This window comes from Notothenia rossii, assembly GCF_949606895.1.
Source record: "Notothenia rossii genome assembly, chromosome: 4".
Classification (NCBI taxonomy): domain Eukaryota; kingdom Metazoa; phylum Chordata; class Actinopteri; order Perciformes; family Nototheniidae; genus Notothenia; species Notothenia rossii.
Window position 1 is genome coordinate 81,922,938 of NC_136902.1, and position 22,250 is coordinate 81,945,187.

The following is a 22,250-nucleotide window of genomic DNA, read 5'->3' on the forward strand; positions in this document are numbered from 1 at the left end:
CTCCCATCATCTATCTTTTTATCTATCTGCTTTCCACTTCCTGTCTCCATCTCATTGCCTTCCGCCTCTCCATCCCTGTGCGTTTTGAGGAAGGGAAATGGAGGGCACAGCATGGGCGAACGATGACGGAAAGTGGAAGTAGGAAAAGGACGGAAAGGTGAAGGAGGAATAGTGGGTGTGATGAAGATCTAGGGGGTAATGAGAGAGAGATGGAGGGAGAAACTGAGGAGAGTGGGGGCAGAAAGAGGGAGAGAAGAGAAGAGGAGGGGGTCTGTAGTATGTCTCCTCTCTCTGTAATCGTGTTAACTGGCGGCTCCAAGCCTGGCCTCCTCAGCTGTCACACGCACAAACACACACACACATGCACACAGCACCTGTGTATGCCTGACAGACAGCTCATTCATCACAATTAACCAATTACAGCCTCCGCCGGTCTGTCTGAGCCCGCCTACTGTGGGAAGGAAGGGAGAGGGAGGAAAACGAGGGGAGTGCAAAACAGTAACATGGGAGACAGAAAAGTAAGAAAGGAAAACAAAAAGGCGTGGAAGCGCGGCTGTGTACTTTGAGTTGTGTGTGTGTGTGTGTGTGTGTGTGTGTGTGTGTGTGTGTGTGTGTGTGTGTGTGTGTGTGTGTGTGTGTGTGTGTGTGTGTGTGTGTTTACCTGAGGCCACAGTATTGATGGCCCCCTCCTGTCCGATGATGTACTCCTTCAGTCTCCTCTCCAGGGGGAACCTCCGCCTCTCCGCCGCCTCGCGCCGAGCCTGCACCTCCTGGAACTGCACGGAGACAAGAAGACGGACATTGAGAAAACAGATGAGAGACTCGATGAAGAAAAGGAAAGGGGGACATGTAAGGAGATTCACTAAAGGGAAAAAACACGAGGACATTCAAGTGTTTTGGAGGATGTCCTTCTTCACTCTGTTCATCACCATCTTGTCCTTTTTGCCACTACAATTTCCACTGCAAAGGACGCATAAACAAGAACATCTGAATGCTGCAAAGCTATCACTGAAGACATCTCATTTAGAAACCCTTCTTAATGCAACGGTTAAGCCGTTTCTCCCTTTTCCTAATCACAGTGCCTTCGTTTCTCTCAAACAAATGCCCTCTTTTCTGCTGATTTGATCTCTTTCTGCCTCTCCTGCTCTGCTCAGATCTTCCCTTTACTTTCCCGTAAACTCCCCCCTCAGTATCTGTCTTGAAGCCTCCTGACTCATTCATCCTCTCCTCTTTGTGTCCTCAGACTCCAGGTTTGCACCCTGCAGTGGAGGCAGGCTGTTTATTCTCTCGCTCCATCTTGCTTAGCTCTGGCCTGCTGTCACGCTGCTAGATAACTTCGGGCAACTCCAGTTTTATTTAAGAAAAACAGCTGACCCCACCTCTGCTGCGATACACCTGTAAAATACTAAGAGCTGAGCTGAGAGGAGTCCCTGCAGTCAGCTGATTCTAAAGCAGCTTAGTTTAAACCTTAAGCCTGAAGATCACACTCAATTACATTTCAATCGCAATTTAGAGCTTTTTTTTTTAACAGTTTTCTCAAGTGTATTGGTAAAGCATTGAGGATGTTACTGCGATAATATGTGCAATCAGATCTCCATCCATCTCAGGTTATTTTATTAATATATTTATGACCAGATATTTTGAGATCAATAACTATTTTGGAGACAAATTTAGACACTAGAAGATATATTACAAATGCAGCTTGTATGTGCGTCGAATTCCAGGTTATGTATCAGTACTTATATAGAGTTGATTTATAATCTCACTTCACCGCTTAGTCTATGTTTTTAACCTCAGTTAACCTTTACCAGCTTTCACAAATGTGATCCTCAATAGCACCTGCCACTCAGTCAGCGCAGTGACACAGACCTCCTGAGGAGTGTGCATCTGTGTGCAAGTAAATGACCCAGATGTCTTCTGGGTGAATAGTGATGAGTCATTCAGGGACAGGAAACAAGTACAGTATCAAAACATTGGTGTGCATGGAAACTAATGTTGTTTTAATTGCTTTCTGCACAGATTGTACGGAAGAACAAAATGAAGAGTTTGTGTGCGTACGAGTGTGTCATACCTTCCCCTCAAACTCCGTCAGTACTGTGCTCACTTCTCCATCCTTGGCATAGGCCCGCGCTGTGTGTCCCAAACCATTGGTCTGCAGGGGGTTGGCACCTGTATGCAAGCAAACAACACCCACAGGTCATAAATGAGAACAAATAATCAAATTATTCATATCTACTCATCAAAAAGGTTCAAACTAACAGAAGGGCCTCGTTTAAAGAAAAAAGAAAAGAATAACGGACTTACTTTTTGCCGTTACTACTATAAGACTATACACATCTCCTCAGCAGGAGGGTCAAAACGTCGATGGAGAGAGTGAGGTTAGGGGTGAGAGGTCACATGGGTTCAGGGGTCAGTGAGACAGATTTATGCAGTGAAGCAGGAGGGCGATGCAATGACACTGCAGGGGGCTTCATATCTGCAACGCGTGCCTTTAACACACACTTTGACCCCGACATCCGCACACCTCCACCCTGGGTTATTATATAATCTATACACACTGCAGGTTGTTGCAGGTGGGGGGCCATTGACTCACACGCTTTACACAGCAGGAGGGGTCAAACGGTGCAAAATGGTGTTAAATGGATCTTTAAAGCGTCGAAGTATAACAGAGGAAGAACCATGTCACAGGGGCACGTGTGAAGTGTGGTTAGCAGTGCCTTCTGCCCTGACCTGTGCCGCCACCACTCCCAACACACACACACACACACACACACACACACACACACACACACACACACACACACACACACACACACACACACACACACACACACACACACACACACACACACACACACACACACACACACACACACACACACACACACACACACACACACACACACACACACACACACACACACACACACACACACACACACACACACACACACGTGACTGTTTCCATCGCATCAGCTATGCAATAACAATGAAACGAAAATCCTTAAGAAAGCAGTATTTTTGTAACAAACTGTAATATATTACAAATGTGTATTGGAGGTCTACAGTAGATTATTGACAGCCCACACCTACCCATCTGCAATCCTGTGACTTTAACACTTTTCTGGTAGCAACCAAAATAGCATCAGCTATCAATGTTTTTTAAAAGTCACACTCAAAGAAACTCAACTAGTGTGAGTCTTTAGAATAACACCTACTGTGGATCCAGTTTGGCTTATATGGTATACATTTGATTTGGCTTGTTGTGGTTGCAGTTGACTGGTTTGTAGGCATTGTTGGATATTGGAAAGAGTGTGATTTTTGTGAGCATTTTGTGAAGTTGCCAGACCGAAAGTCAATTTAACATTTGGTATCCCCCGGTTGCTATGTGCTCCTGCGGCTCATTTTGTTTCTTTCTTTTTTTCTCTTCTTGTTCTGACAATAGCGGGCCATAACTTCCTGTAATTGGTCCAGAAGTCTGACCCATCCAAAAACGAAATGATTGTTATATGGTGCATTGAGAATCAGATGAGCCACCTGGGGCTCCACAGCTACCTTTAGGTAAACTGTAACAGTGTATGTGATCATTGCAGATGCCAGTTGTTCTGAGCACCGACCGCAAAGATAATCACTGTGATGATTATCGATAAACGCCTAAAATTTGTTACCTGCTCACAAAGCTATCGATCCCGCAAACAATACACCACTAGCCCCCCACCCCCTAACAAAAACAAGAGGGAGGAAAGCAATAAAATACACACACACACACACTCACTGGACATAATAAATAGCATCATTTAGGGCTTTAATATCAGGCCACCCCTCTGGGCCATGGCACTTTATAACAGGATCAACACTAATGACACTCACACAAACGGACACACACACCAGCTGAACACACACACACACACACACACACACACACACACACACACACACACACACACACACACACACACACACACACACACACACACACACACACACACACACACACACACACACACACACACACACACACACACACACACACACACACACACACACACACACACACACACACACACACACACACACACACACACACACACACACACACACACCCTTGCATACACAGGATCCCTTCATTAGGAGTGCTTTAGTTATGCCTATTAGGAGTCCCCTCCTCTTTCCTATTTCCTCCTCCCTCTCTTTCACTGCAGCTGGTGGGAGAGAGCCCCTGCTGGTCTTTGTGTGTGTGTGTGTGTGTGTGTGTGTGTGTGTGTGTGTGTGTGTGTGTGTGTGTGTGTGTGTGTGTGTGTGTGTGTGTGTGTGTGTGTGTGTGTGTGTGTGTGTGTGTGTGTGTGTGTGTGTGTGTGTGTGTGTGTGTGTGTGTGTGTGTGTGTGTGTGTCTTTATATCGGTATTGTGTGTGTCTGTGAGCCTGTGTGTCTCCTCTGGCCTCCTACCACCTACAGAGCCGTCCATTACTGAGTGCCTGTGGCCACGGGCCTGATGCGGGGCCTGCAGAGAGTCTAGAGACCCTCGGCAGGTAGGGCGAGGGACTGTGGGGCGAGGAGGGGCCCGAGGGGCGACCTGGAGACTGTGATGGATGGAGATGTGAGTCGAGGGCCGGCTAAGGCCAAAAGAGCAAACCCAGGGCTGGTGGAGTAACATGGTCGCATGCAAGCACAAGGGAAATAACAAGATAAAGGATACACACCACTCCATACAGACACACACATTTTGCACATACATGAAGCCACAATGAGACACACCGTAATCCACATAATGTCCTGAAGCTATGGCAGTTTATACGATTTTTTGTTATGATGTTTAACAAGATTGATAGGGGGCCTCAAAGAGGAGTGAATTTAAGATAAAAGACCATACAAATTCAGTTTTGTCAAGAATAGTCCAATACATTAAAAACTTGTATTAAAGTCTATTATTATGCACCCAATCACACAGAATCACACATGGACAGCGATGCGTTGGTGATGTCATGATTGTTATTCCCCGTGATGGTGGCGCCAAACAGGCAAAAACCCAGCCTGGCGAACAAAAGCCCGCCCTGTCTTTAATCAGATTGGCTTAAAACAAATGCTTCTGCTTTGTGAAATTTCTTACCTTTTTATTCAAAAATGCGTCTGCAGAACATTTGATCGAATTAGGCGAAGTGATTTGTTTAAGCGTACGGAGTGCTTACTGACGCAGGGGTGAGACGGGCAGACAGAGCCTTTGGATGCACCATCCATCATAAACATAAACAAGACATTAATACTGTGTGTGTGTGTGTTTGTGTGTGTGTGGTGTGTGTGTGTGTGTGTGTGTGTGTGTGTGTGTGTGTGTGTGTGTGTGTTTGTCTGCGTAGTAATGGTGGTTGGGATGTTTGATCAAAAAAAATTGAAAAATGCTTTTAGATTAAAAAGATATCAGCCTAACAACCTAAAACTACAAATGCATCCCAATTTATGATTCAAAAACATATCAAAAGGATAAAAGCATACATGAATATTTTAATAAATAAGATGGACACTTGAGTGCACGAGCACACTGAAGACATATACACACTCACAAAGACACACACACACACACACACATCCTGTGATTGTGGAGTTACCCCAAGGGCATGTTCTGAGCGCAGGTCACAGTTCAACTAGGCCCTGGCTTGTTTAAGAGCTGCTCGCCTGGAAACTGAGGGGGATACTCTGCCCTGAGGGTGTAACAGTGTGTGTGTGTGTGTGTGTGTGTGTGTGTGTGTGTGTGTGTGTGTTGTGTGTGTGTGTGTGTGTGTGTGTGTGTGTGTGTGTGTGTGTGTGTGTGTGTGTGTGTGTGTGTGTGTGTGTGTGTGTGTGTGTGTGGTGTGTGTGTGTGTGTGGAGCTGAGTCAACGACAGGTGCGAGTGTAATGGGGGGTGAATGGAGAGGGGTATGAACGAGTGATCAATTTCAAATGAGCTTTGTAATACTGTTTATATTACTCGGGGGTGGAAGCGTTAAGATGATGATACATGGAACGCTTTTTAAAGCTGAAGGAGACGATACTGCCTACAGCTCTTAAGGCAGATGAAAACCATTTACTTTGTATAGAAAAGATCAAGGTAAGGAGTATGGCATGTGTCGTGATAAAACAGGTGCCCTTGAATTAGTCATTTGTTTCCTTCAATTAATAAATTGCCCCGAAAAATAAGTAATTCTTGGACATTGATTCAAAATACAGGAACAATGTTATCCCTTAAAAGCGGTTAAGAAGACACAAACCAGTGTAAAGGCCAACATCTAAATAAAACCATATGAAAACCAAGAGGCCTTAATGAGGACTGAGGACGGGAAAGAAAATAGTTTTTATACAAAAGCACACACATCTAGGCAATATATACTAGGTGCTGGACAGATGCATGTTTTAAATGTTTGCACACTAGATAAAATACAGGAATCAAACTGAATGAGTAACATGAATCAGAGACATAGTCAAGAACAGTTTTATAACTCGGCAATAGATTTTCACTATTTTGGTTTTGTTCAATATTAGAGAAGCACTTCATACCAACATGAGGTGAAACTGCAGATGATGTGTTCCTAAGATATATCCAAACCCACAGAGGTCATCCATTGACTCTAAAGTTGGGTGAGTGATGGGTCGGTAAGGTTTCACGTACCAGACTCCAGCAGCATGCGGACGGTGCGGGGGTCATCTGTCAGCGTGGCGTAGTGAAGCGCTGTGCAGCCACGGAAACCCGCCCTGCTGCTGAGCCTGCTGCTGAACTCATCCTCTCTGGACACCAGAACTGTGGAGACAGACAGAGAACGATACATAAAGGAGACGCAAGAAATATACGAAGAAAAGACACTGCTTGACAGATTCAAAGACACACAAAAAGCCTGCTAGGAACATCTGTAGGTTTGCTTTGAACTACATTTCAAGCACGTTGAGTTGGGTTAAAAAAATGCATTTGAATCTCAAAGATGGAAATAGAATAGGCACAACTCCCATATGAGATGCAACCAGGAAACTTTGTGGAGCTGGAGACATTAGTATGATGAATTTACTAACAACCTTAACTGGAAATGTTTTAGCCCTTAAATGTGCAATAACCTTCTTTAATCCATTCACAGTCAATGGTGATTGGTGATGCTCCAGAAAGTGTGTCAGTGATAACACCGCAGCACACACAATTGTCTTTCCTGTTTCCAGCTTTGGAGGAGTTGTTCATTTTCACAGATTTAAGCTCAGCTGTCCGACATGATAGGAATAATGTGAGTTGTGTTTTAGGGTCTCGTTTGCTGCGCTCCTTACAAATAATAGAGATAGTCTATCATTCTCTCCTTACTTCTCTTTTTCATAAGAGCACTCATCTCGTGCCACTACTCCATCATCCATTCTTATTTTTTCCGCCTTCTTCCTCATCAATTCCTTTCATCACTCGCACCCTCTTCCTCCCTTCTATCCCAATAACTTTGTCTCATCCATTTCCTGACTTCCTCGCCTCTCCCTTCCTCTTCATGCCACCCATTTCCTTCAATCCCTCCCTCCCTCTATCAACCCTTCTAACAGCCACATCTTCCTCCTTCCCCTCCATCTTCAAGCTCGTCTCCAGCTGCTCCCTACCATCTTCCCTCACCCTCTTTCCCCTGCCTTCCCTCCTTTCTTTTTTCCTTCCTTCATCAGTCTTTCCCTTCCTCCATCCATCCCACTCCTTTTCTCCATCTCCACGACGGTCTCTCTCTGCAGTGTCTCTGCATGTGTGTGTGTGTGTGAGAGAGAGAGAGAGACAGGGCGGGATAATCATAGCTAACCCAATAAAGCGTCGCACAGGCCCCCCTAGCCCATCCATCAGCCTGCGTCTGGGAAACGCTTCCCCACGCTACGCCGGCCCCACGTGGACCCAAACCTGACAGCCATATAAATGTCTGCAATATACATATCCCATATAAATATGTCTGCAGAAACCCAACACAGACTGGGGGGGGGGGGGGGGGGTATAGTGTGTGTGTGCTATCGCCCTGTGTGTGGAGGAAAAACAAATAAAACACACAGCTACTTGTCACAGAACATATCAAATAAATAATACAGAAGAAATGAAGCATGTACATATATGCAAATGTGTATGCAAATTATAATGTCTCATAATATCTAGTTCAACACTTTGGGATTCATATCTGTAATATAGCAACCACACACACACGTGATGGATGCGCAGAGGTGAAATGTGTGTGTTTTTTTTACCTTCCAGTGAGTGGATGCCTTTCTCCCTCGAGGTGTCGTAAACTTGTTGAAATCATCTCCTGCGTTTGGGTCGGCACCGGCTGCGAGCAGAACCTTCACCACACTAAAACACACAACAAAAGACAAAGACACACATTTAAACCGAGTACTTATCCTGCCTACATCGTGTGTCATATATCTCTGCACACATGAACATAGACCAAGCCCTTCCTCAGTAATGACCCTGCCTTTACAGCAAAGATGTAATCAGGTCTCTGGGACGGCAATATGGATAGATGCTTCTATCCCAAAATATGTACATTTATACTGTTTTATCTACAATTTATATAGCACATGTTCTGGGAATCCTATTAAGAAAACAGTTTATAGATGAAGTATCAGAGGGTCTCCCGTTTTTGGGTGACTCTAGTGAATTAAAAACAAATGAAAGTTATTCATCACATTTATGCAAAAATATTGTAAATCCAATATTGTCGTAAAACAACTTTCTCATTTACAGTAGTGCCCTCAGTGGCCTCATACAACCAAACATATGAAAGGGATAGCTACCTTAGTGTAATCATCTCACAGTGTGTATTCTATAATTCCCCAACTCTGTTCAAATCTGACTTTTTCTTAGCTTAGGTAACAGGAAGTAGAATGCAGACTGGAATGAGGACTTGTAGGAGACTTGTTTCACCAAAGTCACCAAACATAACCTCGACTTTTTAGCGAAGTTTCTCACACACTCACAGCTCGAAAAGAAACACGCAGATGCAAATAATTCCTCAATTGACCGCGACTCTTCCACCTCATTGACTTCCATTTCTACTCCGTCCCGTTATGGTGGATACACCCCAATGGCCGCTCCCCTCATTCACTTCTAGTCGTCTGCTTTGTAACATGTACATATGTGTACATTGAAGGGGGCAAGGGTCGGGCCTGTTTCCGGCGCCTTATCGGGGGGAGCTGTGTGTTTTTATGTAGCACTTCATTGGAGCGTACCGCCTTATAGAACAAACACGAGAACCTCGGCAACACCACTCACTGTGACCCAACGGACATTCCAGGTACCGTCTCTCCGCCTACAGAGCACACTCCCACACACACACACACACACGCTCTACATTTACCACCATGAACGTGTGCAATGGCTTTGACATTGAGACACAGAATACACACAAAAAACTAGTCCGCTAGTCTGCGCCCAATGAGAGCGGGAGCGGGGGCGATGGGCCGAACATGAACCCTGCCAGTTCGCTGCTGGCTGCCATTAACCTGTGACTGTGTAATGCAGCCTGGGAGGGATGTGATGGATCATTTTCAGATAAATGGTTATGGCAGGAGGCCTGAGAGGGTTAAATGGAGCAAAATGATTATTCATAGGAGGATGAGATGGACCTCTTTTTTAGAGCAACTACACTTGAGCAAGAAACCAGATACAGCTCTCGTTTAGTAGAAGCTCTGCTGTTAAAAGATGAGTATTGACAAGAGATATGACCTCAGGAATTATGGAGAGGCTTGGTGCATCAACTCTGATATTACACAGTCAATTTAAAGGTGAGGTGTGAAATTAGAGCAATTGTATTATAAAGTAATGGTTCTAAAAGAAAAATACATCTGGATATTTTTATGTAAAATGTATTAATAACATCAAACAATTGACAATAACAGAAGCAGTTAAGTATTTTAGCTATGCATCAGTTATTAGAATTAGGTTAGCAACTATTCTTTTCACTAAAGACATATCTGCAATTTTTAAGATTCTTAAAAAGTAATAAGAAATATTTAGTAGAAACTGAAAAATTGCCAAATGTTATTTCCAGGAGCCTGAGGTGTATTCAAATATACTCTATCATTCGACTTACAGTCTACACCCAAAGATACTTATTCTACTTAAATGATAATATCAAGATATGGTCAAAAAAGCAAGACACAGGTTTGAGAAACTAGAACCAGTACTTTTCTGGCATTTGTGCTGAAAAAACAACTGGAATTGTCAATGGATAATCAAAATAGTCAATGAAATGAAAATAATGTGTCAAATAACAGTACAAGCCCTAAATAGAAGGTTAGAAAAATAAGAAAATGTTCTTTGGGGTACCAGTACAGGCTCAAAAACCAAAGTACGGTGTGCCGTACGAACAAATGATTCCAGTATATCAGTCAAACAAATCACAGACAGAATTATATATAATTGCCGCCCATCTTGCTGCTGGTTTAGTAACTACATGTTCCTGTGGGAGCGGAGAGCTGAGAACAGGCCGGCCAGGTCTTTGTGTCTGACCTTGCTGAGGGGGTATAAAGGACTATCGGGGGGTCCCCTTTTGTTACTGTATCACTGTGGCTGGGGGCAGCAGGGGGGCCGTGACCCACAGAGAGCTCTCCTCTCACCCTTGCAAGCACTTCTACAAACACCTCGATGCATCCTGCGAGACACATACACACAAACCCAAACTAAGGTTGGTCACACGAGGCTGGGCAGGACTGTGTGGGGGAATGAGACAGTCTGAAAAGAGTTCATGGCATCAGAAAGGTAAACACGGAGGGATAAAGAGAGGAAAACTGCAGAGAGGAGGAGGACTGGATGAAAGGAGGGACGTGCGGTTAAAAAGATGAAAGAAGGAGATTTAATTATACAGGAAAGTGCTAAAACTAATGAGCTTTTGAAAACAGTTGATGGTTTAACTAATCAACTGATGATCAAGTGGCTAACTTTATTTGGGACCTTCAGGAGGAGAGCTGCAGCACTCATTTAAGGCCAAACTGAAGGCACGCAGGGGTTAATTAGGTTACACACCTCGCCTATTTAAAAAGGAGTGGGCCGAAAGTTACATTTACAAACTTCTAAAACATCTGTAAATTACAGCATTTTACATTTTTAGCTAGACTGAAACATAAAAGTGTTAAATAAATAAGGATCTAGCTGCTGACTTAACAACCGTGTCCCAAACGTGTCACTTTTTTCGTTGTGTCCGTTGTGTTGACCCTCTGTGGATGTAAGCTTAACATCCTTAACTTATATATTCCCTTCCCTCATGCTGTAAATCTTTGTTGATGTTTGTGTTTTATTTCTTTGCATTTCTTCCTTCTTTTAAATGTAAAATCTAATTGATTGAAGTGTTACGTAAGTGTTTCAAAGCATCACCCGTGGAGTTGAGCAGGAGTCAGCGTCTTGCTTGAGAACACTTCAACAGATGCCTGAGACTTGGACACATTAATGGACGTTCCCAAGCTACCTCACCTTCCATCTCTTGTACCAAAAGCTTGAAATAATGACCGCTGCTCACTTAACAAGCAAGAGCTCCTGGTAGATTCAACCCTCCAGCGCGTGCCGAGGTTTGCCAGCAGGTGACCGGTGATACTGCCGGGGGCTGGTGTTATTTTCCCATCGTGCCCTGGAGGGAAGACAGGAAATGAGCACTTCCTTCTGTCCTGTTCTATAATAGACACCTGAGCCGAACTGACCATCCATGTCTCGGACCACCTGGCCCAGACGCTGGACCTCACTTGACCCCTTCACACCTGCACAGCTGGGGTCAGAGAGATGCCAGGAAGAGAGGCGCACTGCTCTTTTTTTATTCCAACCAAAGAACCCGATTGGTCAAAGAATTTTTTTTAAAGTGTGTCCAAGATTAATTTTGTTTCCTTCTCTGTTTCTCTTCCTGAGGATATCTCAATTTTTCTTTTGTCCAAATTGAGGGCTAATGGCTGGGCCTGTCAGATCTGTGATATCCGGCTATACATATAAAACTGACTTAACGTTGTGATGCTGATGACTTAAATAGCTGCAAAAGTGCTTGAGTTAGCTTGGTTGGATTTTCCCATGGACTGTGTCATTCCGACAAAACAAAGTCAGTATATACTGTATATAAAAGGTGCCCATTATATGTGTGAAATGCAGATCAAAACAATTACAGTTGGAATAAAAAAGCCACATGTTTTCAAAGACCGGTCTCCTTTCAAGCTTTTAGGAAACATACTTTTTTAATTGAAACCACTAAAACCGTGTAAATATTTAATGTTCAACTTTGAACAGATATTGTTCTCCTAATCATTGCATGGTTGCTACTGTATGTAGCTGTAACATCAAGGAGGAGATGCCTTAATTCCAGCATTGTATTCTTATGAATACAATTTCATTTGAATAACTTGTTTGTTGAAAATGGGAGCAGTTTACAAATGTTAAAAATTATAAATGTTAAATGTGGCAAAGGCTAGAATTGAGGGTAGGACATTTTGTATATTGTAATGGCCCACCTAAGGAAATGCGTACAGAGAACCAAAGTGTAGGAAACGTTGCTGTATGGCAGCTTGATCTGTCACTTAACCGGCTGCTTACCATCACAATCATGTTGCATCGTGACTAAATGATAGGAATATTTCACTGGGTGATTTCCCCCACTTTTCAATCCAGCTAATCCCGGTCCCAAATCCATAATCCCACTCCACATCACTCTCTCTCTCTCCACCTCTAAGCTTTTCTCTTCTCTGCTTCCCAACGAGCCACTCATCCTCTCGTTCCATCATCCCTCCGCTTTCCCTCGTCTCGTCCCCCTGCCTCCCATCGAGTCACTCGGCCGACAGGTCGGAACGGTCAACAGGCGTTTCACTCGGCTGAGCGCTCATTGTGCACGTGAAAGCAGCGAGGGAGGGATGGAGGGAGAGAAAGAGACATGGAGATGGGTATTGTGTGTTAAAGAGTGCAAATAGTGGGCCAGGCCCTGCGCCTCCCAGATTTAGCCCCAGATCAAAGCTAAGCAAACACACGCCCCCCGATGTCTCACCCTTAATTCTTCCACACAGCCCTCTACTCCACCCCTGATTCTCTCTCACAGCCGCACCTCGACCCCTGAGCACCAGAGAGGATACACCGAGCTCCTCAGCTTCCACTGAAACAGCTCTGGTCAATCTTCTGTCTCTAGAAACACTGTTACCACTTCTGGTCCGGGATAAAATAAATACGCAGTAAGAGAGGGAGGTGAAGTTATTCAACAGTCAGTTCCATGCTGACAGTCTAGCTACAGGCTAGACCGCGCTCATGAGTAATGTTTGCTGTGTTTTCACTTAACGGCTGCAAATAAAGTTGTGTGTGACTGAGTAATAGGCAGTTGGCCTGTAAGATATTTGGTATAAACCCCCCTCGTCTTTGTGTGTGTTTTTGTGCGTGCATTCCCACCTGCATCCACATTTGTGTGTGTGTGTGTGGTTATGGGCGTGTGTGTGTTAGTGAGACATGTATGACTGATGTGTGTGAACCGATGTTCCGTCTTCCCTGCAGCAGTGACGGCTCACTGGGGGGTTAGAAGACGGGATTAAACACAGAGGAGTGTCACTGCCTCGCTGAGTTATAGCACTCATAACGCACACACACACACTTTATAAGGACAGTGCAGGGGCACACACAGACAGTCACAAACACACATTTGTGTCCAAAAACACATTACACATACATCAAGATGTTACGCTCAACTATCACTCAGCACTCGTCGTGTAATTATAAAGATGTAATGGAGCTCAAATATCACCAAAAAGTGAAAAAATGAAAGCACATTTTTATTTCTGTGTCTGAGAACGAGTTACAGACAATATTGTAAGTACTGTAGAAGTGAGTGCAATTAACAATTACTTTAATTAACACATCCATTTTTACCATTGATTGATTACTGTCCCAAAAGATTCTGAAAAATGTACGACAAACTAGTAAAAACCCACTTTAAAATCATATAACGTATCAGATTCTAACATTTGAGGAGCTGGATCCAGACACTGTTTGGCCTTTTTCATTAGTATTGACTTGATTAACCAATTCTCATAAATGACTTTTCTGTCGATCAAATAATAATTAAAGCACTTCAATAACTGTATACAAGTAAAATAACACATCAATATAAATACTGATAATAAAAAATATAAACTATGAAATCAATTCCAATGCAGAAACATAACACCTCTCTGAGGCTGAAGACTTTTCTTTTTGCTGCTGCTTTTAATTGAACTATTCACATCTAACACTGCACTGTAACTTTTATTCATGTACCTGTGTTATTCATGTTTTATTTTTTAATGTTTCTAATGTGTATTATGCTCTTAATATCTTTCATTTTTGTAAAGCACTTTGAATTGCCCTGTGTTGAAAAGTGCTATATAAATAAACTTGCCTTGCCTCTCACATTCTCATTAAGGTTTAAATGTGTCTTGCATTTCTTTCTTGTTTCCATTTCTTAAGAAGGGAGCAACTATAACCGTTATATTTAAAGAAGACTATTTCTATATTTGAGTTTCACATCGGGCTTCTCACGGGCACATTAGGCCGTTAAACAAAAAAGTGACCACACAGTCGTGATGGAAGAAAAAATAAAAGCCTGTAAATTGGATTTGGCCCGGCCTTAACCCCGGCCCCTCTCTCGGCTGTGTGTGTTCTGGGGGCCAGGAGGCTAATTTAATTTGTTGGACAGAGAGATGGGGGAACGAGGAAAGACCGTCTGTCAGTCTGAAACTCGCACTTTGCTCTTCTGAAGGCCGACTGTAACAACTAGAGCGGGACACAGATGACATATGCTCACATACTAACTCATGCAGACAGCTGCCCTTTTCCAAAACACTACATTACTGTTACATATGCTCACCAGAGAGGGCATCGCAGAACTCAGAAACACACGATTTGTTCAGAAACACACAGACCTGTGCTGGCGGTTCATGGCAGCCACCATGAGAGCGGTCCAACCGAGACGGTGGCGTTGGTTTGCATCGACCCCCTCTTTCACCAGCCTGATGGGAAAAGAAACGAAAAGTAGTTTTAATTCAACATCACTGTTAATATCCACATATAGAGAGGGCATGTTATAATAATGATGTTATTGACTTATCGTACGATATATGAACATGACCTTGATCATTTTTGCTGACATCAGCAACTCCCTTTGTGTTTACATGCGTGTTTGTGTACAAAAGAATGTCGACAACATAATCCCGGAATAAACAGCGGGGTTTTCCTACCGTTAATAGATTTGGCATCTTATTTATCTTTTATCTATAACTATATTTTTTACGTTCAGATTCAAATGTATGATAATTCCTAGGATTCAAATAGTCAATTACATTATTGGAAAGGGGTACTTGCATTAGCAGTATGATCATTACATCAGTGGAATTAAATAGTCTTAAACAGACATCAAATGATAATCACAATTATTTCTGGGAAAATGTTTTGTCCAACATAAGTAGTTATTATGACGACCTATAGAGGGCGTCAGAAACAAATGCCCATATAGCAACGGTATCAAATCAATAGGAAATGAAGTGCTTTGTTCATATTTTAACACATACAGAGGTTTACTGATGGAAGAATGAGTATTTGTTCACATTTAAATAAGGAAAAGATTGAACATGTTAATGGCCATATGTTAAAACAAGAGATATGGCTTGCCAGCTGCTTGGGTTACTGTATGGAAGAGCTGCCTTGTTAGACACACCAGCATGAACCCAGCCCGATATCTTTGTCTTTATCTGACACACAAACACACACACACTTGCTCCTTGACCAGTTAATGTGTCTGTATGTTAGCCAGGTGTGTGTTGAGTTTCCTGCCGGAGGGTATGACATCAGGCACTGGAGTGGCACAATCCTTATAAAGTGTGTGTGTGTGTAAGTGATCCTTATGTCGCCTTATGTGCTGAGCAGGCAGACAGTGTGTGTGTTTACAGTCAACACAGGGGCCTCAGTCTGGTCTGCACTCAGCTCTGAAGCTCTCTGGCTCCGTTTTCACTGCAGGGTCTGCGGGAAGTTTCAGGGTCTGGGTAGAGGAAAAGGCTCACCACTACAACTATATCCAAGCTTTTTAGGGCAAAGTACTCTTTTAGGTTTGTTCAAACTAAGCTATTTATTTACAAAAAGGTTAATTTAAAGAAGGGGCATTGTGGGAAGTCAGAGCTTTAGTCTTTCACAAAGACGTGGCAGAATAAGATGGAGAAGCAGTGTAGATGGACTGTGCTCCGAAAGCGTTTACATCAAGAGAGACAGAGTGACACTTCAGGTATTTTTGGTGACATTTTTTGTATATTTCAAGTGTTTGACAGATGTATATGACAAACCCGCCCTTCAACCAAACTTCAACATTGTCGTGTCAATGTTGCCTTCAAAAGAGGCAGAGAAAGTGAGCAGAGTGTCCATTATTTTTGTAAATCCTGCAATGAAACCAGACCTTATGAATGGGTTTACCAAACCTAACAAACATTCTTTAATGTGGGTTTACTGTGGGCTGTATGATCACAGAGACAACAAGCTGTTTCACAAGCTTGGCTGCAAGACAACTGGAGGGGAGCTATTAACTAATTGAACCTTTACATATCTTAAAATACAGAATACAAGAGCTAATACTTCCATTCCCGAAATGTCAGCATTGTAATTAACTATATGAACCCTGATTGGTGGAACCTGCTTTTAAAGCTAAAGCGTTAGTCTCACAGAAAATCCACTTCATATACACTTTCCACTGTTAAATTGCAATCTCAAGATATATATATATATATATATATTTCAGGTGTAGCACAACTGCTTTATAAGGTCAGTGTTAGAACGAGACCTCTATCGTCTCCTCATCCTCTCAGCAGACACACCCTGACACTCTACCACTTCTAGAAAACTAAACCAAAGCACTTAACACATCTTTGAGCTGCTGACTGGCCGACTGTCCGTCTGTACTCTCACCTTCACCATCTGCCACATGGCACAGGTAACCCAAGCCAGCAAATGGAGACACACATGGATAAGTACATGTATGCTGCCCTAATGTACAGTACATTGATACACCATCAGTGACACACACAAGGCAAGCACTGATTTCAAACACATATTAACATGATTATTAAGCAGGGCATGACTGCTCCAACCATACACCAATATGAAGAATGATGTTTGTCTGTATTTTATCTAACCAATTACTCTGATCCGTCAAATCAAATGAAAGAAAAAAGAAAACGTCAATACACCAAACGTGTGACTACAGCGTGTTAGCTTCTGTCTGTTCTCACAGTTACTCAAGATGTGTAATGTAATTTAATTTGTAATATATTATCAGCAGGACAGATGGGACAAAGAAAGGCCTGACGTGGCTTTTCTCGGGTGGCTCTGGTAGACGGTCTCTGAGTGTGCAGGGGAATTGGAACAGACTCGGAGCAAAGCTATTTTAATCTGCGAGTTAGAAAATATAAATAAAAGGTAAAACAAAGCAAAAGAAAAAAACCATCTCAAACGCTTGAATGAAACACAAATCAAGGCTAATTGTGGGAATTGAGTTCTGAGTGGATAAGTGTGACATCCATCCTGCTAACACACACACACACACACACACACACACACACACACACACACACACACACACACACACACACACACACACACACACACACACACACACACACACACACACACACACACACACACACACACACACACACACACACACACACACACACACACACACACACACACACACACACACACACACACACACACACACACACACACACACACACACACACACACACACACACACACACACACACACACACACACACACACACACACACACACACACACGGTCCTCTTCTTCCACCTGGTGGTATTTAACGGGACAGCAGAAAGTGAAACAACTGGATTTTTATGATCCTAGCTGTTGCTTCAGCAGATGACCGGTATGACAGGTATTTAAAATAAAGGCTTTCTATTATATTCTTACCAGAGCCCAATAGAGGTCAACAGTGAAAACCCAATTTGGATTCAATCAAACATGATTTATTTATTCAGGGGAATTGAGTTAATTGTAGTCCAGGCGGAGATTCTGCCTCAATACATTGGAATGAAGACAATATTCATATTAGTGCAGGGGATACGGTTTTCATTATTAGATACGATTGCCAAGTAAGCCATTCAATTTAGTGTACCAAACAAATATTTGTACAATTACATATAACAATAAAACTAATGTCTCGAAATCCAAGTCACATGGCGTTAGTAATATTATATCAATCACTGCTATAATGACAAATTAAAGGTAGTATATGGCTGTTGTCTGGCATGTAGAATAGTCTTTTAAAAGGCAACATTTGGCCACTTGTCATGCCATTTATTTAATGTCTACAACACCCTTCCTACACAAAGTAGGCCTCCTTAAATCATGTGGTTCACAACGGAGAGCCAATAATGTGTCTCTGTGTTATGTTGGTCGATGATGCATGTGCAAGGTGTTGAAGTGTGTGTGTGCTTTTGGGGGGGGGGGGGGGAGGGGTACCTGGCAACATCTTCAGAGTTATTGGTCCTCGCTGCCTCCAGAAGAGCATCACCTTGTTATGCAAATACAAAAACATTACAGAAGAAGGATACAGAAAACTTGAGCACAAATATAAAACAAGAGATGACAAGACTGTTTTTTAAAATCAAATTCCCAATTATCTTCACATTCACACATTGACCATTATAACAAACTGTGCCTTTTGAGAAAATCTTCAAAAAGTTGCTGACCATAAATGACATCGATTTACTTTCCTTTTTCTAATACCAAGTGAATGATCACTAATAAAGCCAGACTGTTCTGTCTGCTGCTGTCTGGCACACAGGAACAGCTTAACCCTGCAGGCCAGACTGCTGGACTCTTGAACTCACTTGACACTCACTCAACCATTGACACTTTACATTTATATAATTTGACTTACTGTTTTACAATAGTTTACACCTCTCTGTGTGTACATACATTAAGCACATATTACATATACATGTACTACTATACCTGTTAACTTTTAGTTTTTTTACTTACAATTACTTTTATTTATTTGTTTATAAGCTATGGTGTACCTTTTTTTAACTTAATGATTTAATGTATTAGAGTATTATGTTATTTCAGTGATTTTTAATACATATTAATTTTTTGCATAGTTGGTGGGACCCTTAGATATTCACAGCCAACAAGTAGTTATTGTACATATGATAATAAAACACTTGAACTCAAAGACAAAACAATTATGTCAGACAGCACAATGACAGCTGATAAAGTGTACCTCTGTTTTGAAATGTATGTGTACCACTGATGTCAAGGTTTTTGTGCATTATATTTATATAGGTTTTTGAATAAATACGATTTTTTTTAAATCTACCTTTGTTATCAGAGTCTTTCTTCAGGCAGAAGGCCAGGGCCGCAGCGGACAGCACCCCGGCAGAGGCCACCCCTGCTCGGCCGGCTCCCCCTCCTGTCCCCCGGCCCTCTCCTCCGCCGCTCTCCTCCCAGTAGTGGTTGTTGTTGCGTCCCCTGCCGGCCAAAGACGCCCATGAGTTGCGGCGGTTCTCAAGGTTGGACAGCCATCTTGGGGCGAGATGGTGGTACTGCACCGCCGGGTTCACACTGGTACCAGCGGTGTCCTCGTCTAAAATCCCCCTCCTGGAGACCCGGGAGGTAGACACGATGGGATTGCGGTTGTTCTCTGTCGGTTTCTCCCGGGTGCCCTGCCGCGCAGCACCGCTCGCGCTGGTCTGGAGGACGCGGCTACACGGTGACAGGCTGCGCGACCTTCGAGCAATGAGCCTGGTGGGAACCGATGATAACATGGCGAGGAACTGACCGAAAACGACCCGGGGGATGAAACCCTCAGTCTGGCTGTAATCTCAGGGGTAGTCGGGGCCGGGGACACCTCGTTAATCCGATGTAACAGCCGTTAAAACCTCGATTTCTAGGCAGCTACTTTCAACCATGGAGACGAAAACAACCGTTCACCTCATTGTATTGTGGATGTCACCAGAACGCGCGGTGCATTTGGGGAAATGGTGTTTCACTGGAAGCTTCGGTGTCAGCTCATGTGTTTACCGCAAGAGGTGTTAGTGTTGCATAATTCCATGTTCATTTAAATCTAGTTAAACTGTTGTGAGACCCACAAGACAGATTTAGAAAAGCACACAACCCCACTTAACCCATTAATCCTTAAGAAAAATGCTGGCATAACAAGCTTAGAGTTTATAGTTTCCAGTGTTGCCAAGTTCCATTACTTTAGAAGTCCCATATCTATAGCTAGCTACCCTCTTGATTTACAAATGTTACAGGATAGCTTTTCTGTATTTGTTTGTAATCATAGGCCTACCACCAAAAACAGCTATGTTACAGAGTTTTCCTAAAAGGAGAAGATGCCAATGTGCATTATTTTCACTTTGTATTTATGGTGAGATGTCCACCATCAGAGGTTCTGATACTTTAGCATTTCATTGTATACAAGAGGCCCTTAGAATAACAGAACACTGACTTTTAATGGCACAGGCAGTCGTTTTGTCAGGGCAGGCTACTTGTCCCTCAGCTCCTCATGGCCACCAGATGGCATCAAAGCACAGTTCTGAGTTCACAGGCCATTGCAGACAGTGTCATCTATTCATAACAATGTCTTTAGTTTTGGCCTTAATGATGATAGTCGCACGAACAATTAAGTTATTCTCATCAGCAAAAGGACAACACAATTATATACTCTAGCCTCAAACTCTTAACCACTGATAAATTAAAGTTGTGAGTGTAGTCATTTTAACACTATTCTCTAATGACTGAAAATGTGTTTTAGTATTCTTGAAATACAATCCAAGCCAAGCCATTTTGACATATACAAGAATGGGCAAAATCTACTAGAAGGTTAAGTTATGTGCTGGCAATAGGCTAACTGTGGCTCACCAGACATGAATCATAGAGGGTTTCAGGCTCTGCCATCATAAATCCACTGGCACCTTTACCGGCAATGCCATCTAAATGTCAGTGTGGCTTCGCTTTTGTATACACCTGACAACACATCCATTCTCTCCAACAAATAAAGAACCATTAGAGCATTCTTGTTTTTTATGTTCCTAAAATAATCAGATTCACTGACATTTTACTTAGCAAACATTTCGACACAGGTGGAAAAAACACTGTCAACCAAGGCTCTGTTTTAAGATGTAATGCAATTTAATGTATATCAAATAGCTATGTAATTGATTATGATGGTGTTTGACTGCAGAATGTCTGCTGTGAAAATGATTTATTTAACTTAGGTTTCACTCCACATTTTTCCAACATTGGTCACGTATGGCCGTCCTGCAACGCCCCCCGGTTATGGAACCACCGTTCTCGACATACTGGATAATAGTTGAATATGTATTGTATAAATTGATAGTATTGTATTGATAAAGATCATATGATAAGTTACCATCCTGGTGAGAAATGTACCTTCTCACTTCTCTGTCTCATGAGGTCAAAGGTCAGGGTCAGAATGGAAAACTTCAACCCTTTTATTCAAAAGACAGTTTCAAAAGTCAAAAACATTTATTGCTTCTGAGCAAAGCAAGACATTTAAGTGTCATTTTAAGAACGAAAAATGTAAGGTGCATTTCAGATTATTATGGTTTGAAGATGTTGAGCACACCCACAGATCAAATTGAATGTAAGAAACTGATAATGGGCTTACACACTCCAAGATTAAAGGAGTGAGAGCGATGTAATAGAACAATTAAACGACAGACTGAGTGATAGTAATTGGATACAAGCAAACAGAGTGAGGGAATATACACACACACACAAACACACACACACACACACACACACACACACACACACACACACACACACACACACACACACACACACACACACACACACACACACAAACACACACACACACACACACACACAGTTCAACTGCAGTTATAAGCATAAGGAAGCATAATATAGAGAAAAATCAATTATTATTTATATAGACCAATATAAAATAGCCGCTGGTCCAGAGGACAGGTGAAGGCCGAAGAGACTTCACACGTCAGCCAACAGGAGCCAGGCGCGCCCCCGCGGCTCTGTAAACTAACTAGTTTGCAAAAAGGTGCACGTGTATGATGTGATAGTGCGGGTTGCGTTCAAAAGCTATCGGGAATATGAAAACAAAAAGGCGTAGCTTGACTGTTTGAGCTGTAAGAAAGATATTCAGATTACTATTATTGATGCTAGATAAAGAGGTGCTTGAAAATATATTTGAATGTGTTTAAGTAAAAACCTAGGCCCCTTCTCACTC

General features: G+C 42.6%; 1 protein-coding gene across 1 annotated transcript in view; it reads right to left on the reverse strand.

The window, feature by feature from the left end:
- clpb (ClpB family mitochondrial disaggregase) overlaps nucleotides 1-20,000 on the reverse strand; it is a 34,035-nt gene extending 14,035 nt beyond the window's left edge. The window contains 8 exon segments of the mRNA XM_079676614.1: nucleotides 662-776; nucleotides 2,072-2,169; nucleotides 6,640-6,768; nucleotides 8,208-8,252; nucleotides 8,255-8,310; nucleotides 14,871-14,957; nucleotides 18,479-18,530; nucleotides 19,338-20,000. Coding sequence (XP_079532740.1) covers nucleotides 662-776; nucleotides 2,072-2,169; nucleotides 6,640-6,768; nucleotides 8,208-8,252; nucleotides 8,255-8,310; nucleotides 14,871-14,957; nucleotides 18,479-18,530; nucleotides 19,338-19,785 — 1,030 coding nt within the window. The 5' untranslated portion in view covers nucleotides 19,786-20,000.
- Between the last annotated feature and the right edge of the window lie 2,250 nt (nucleotides 20,001-22,250).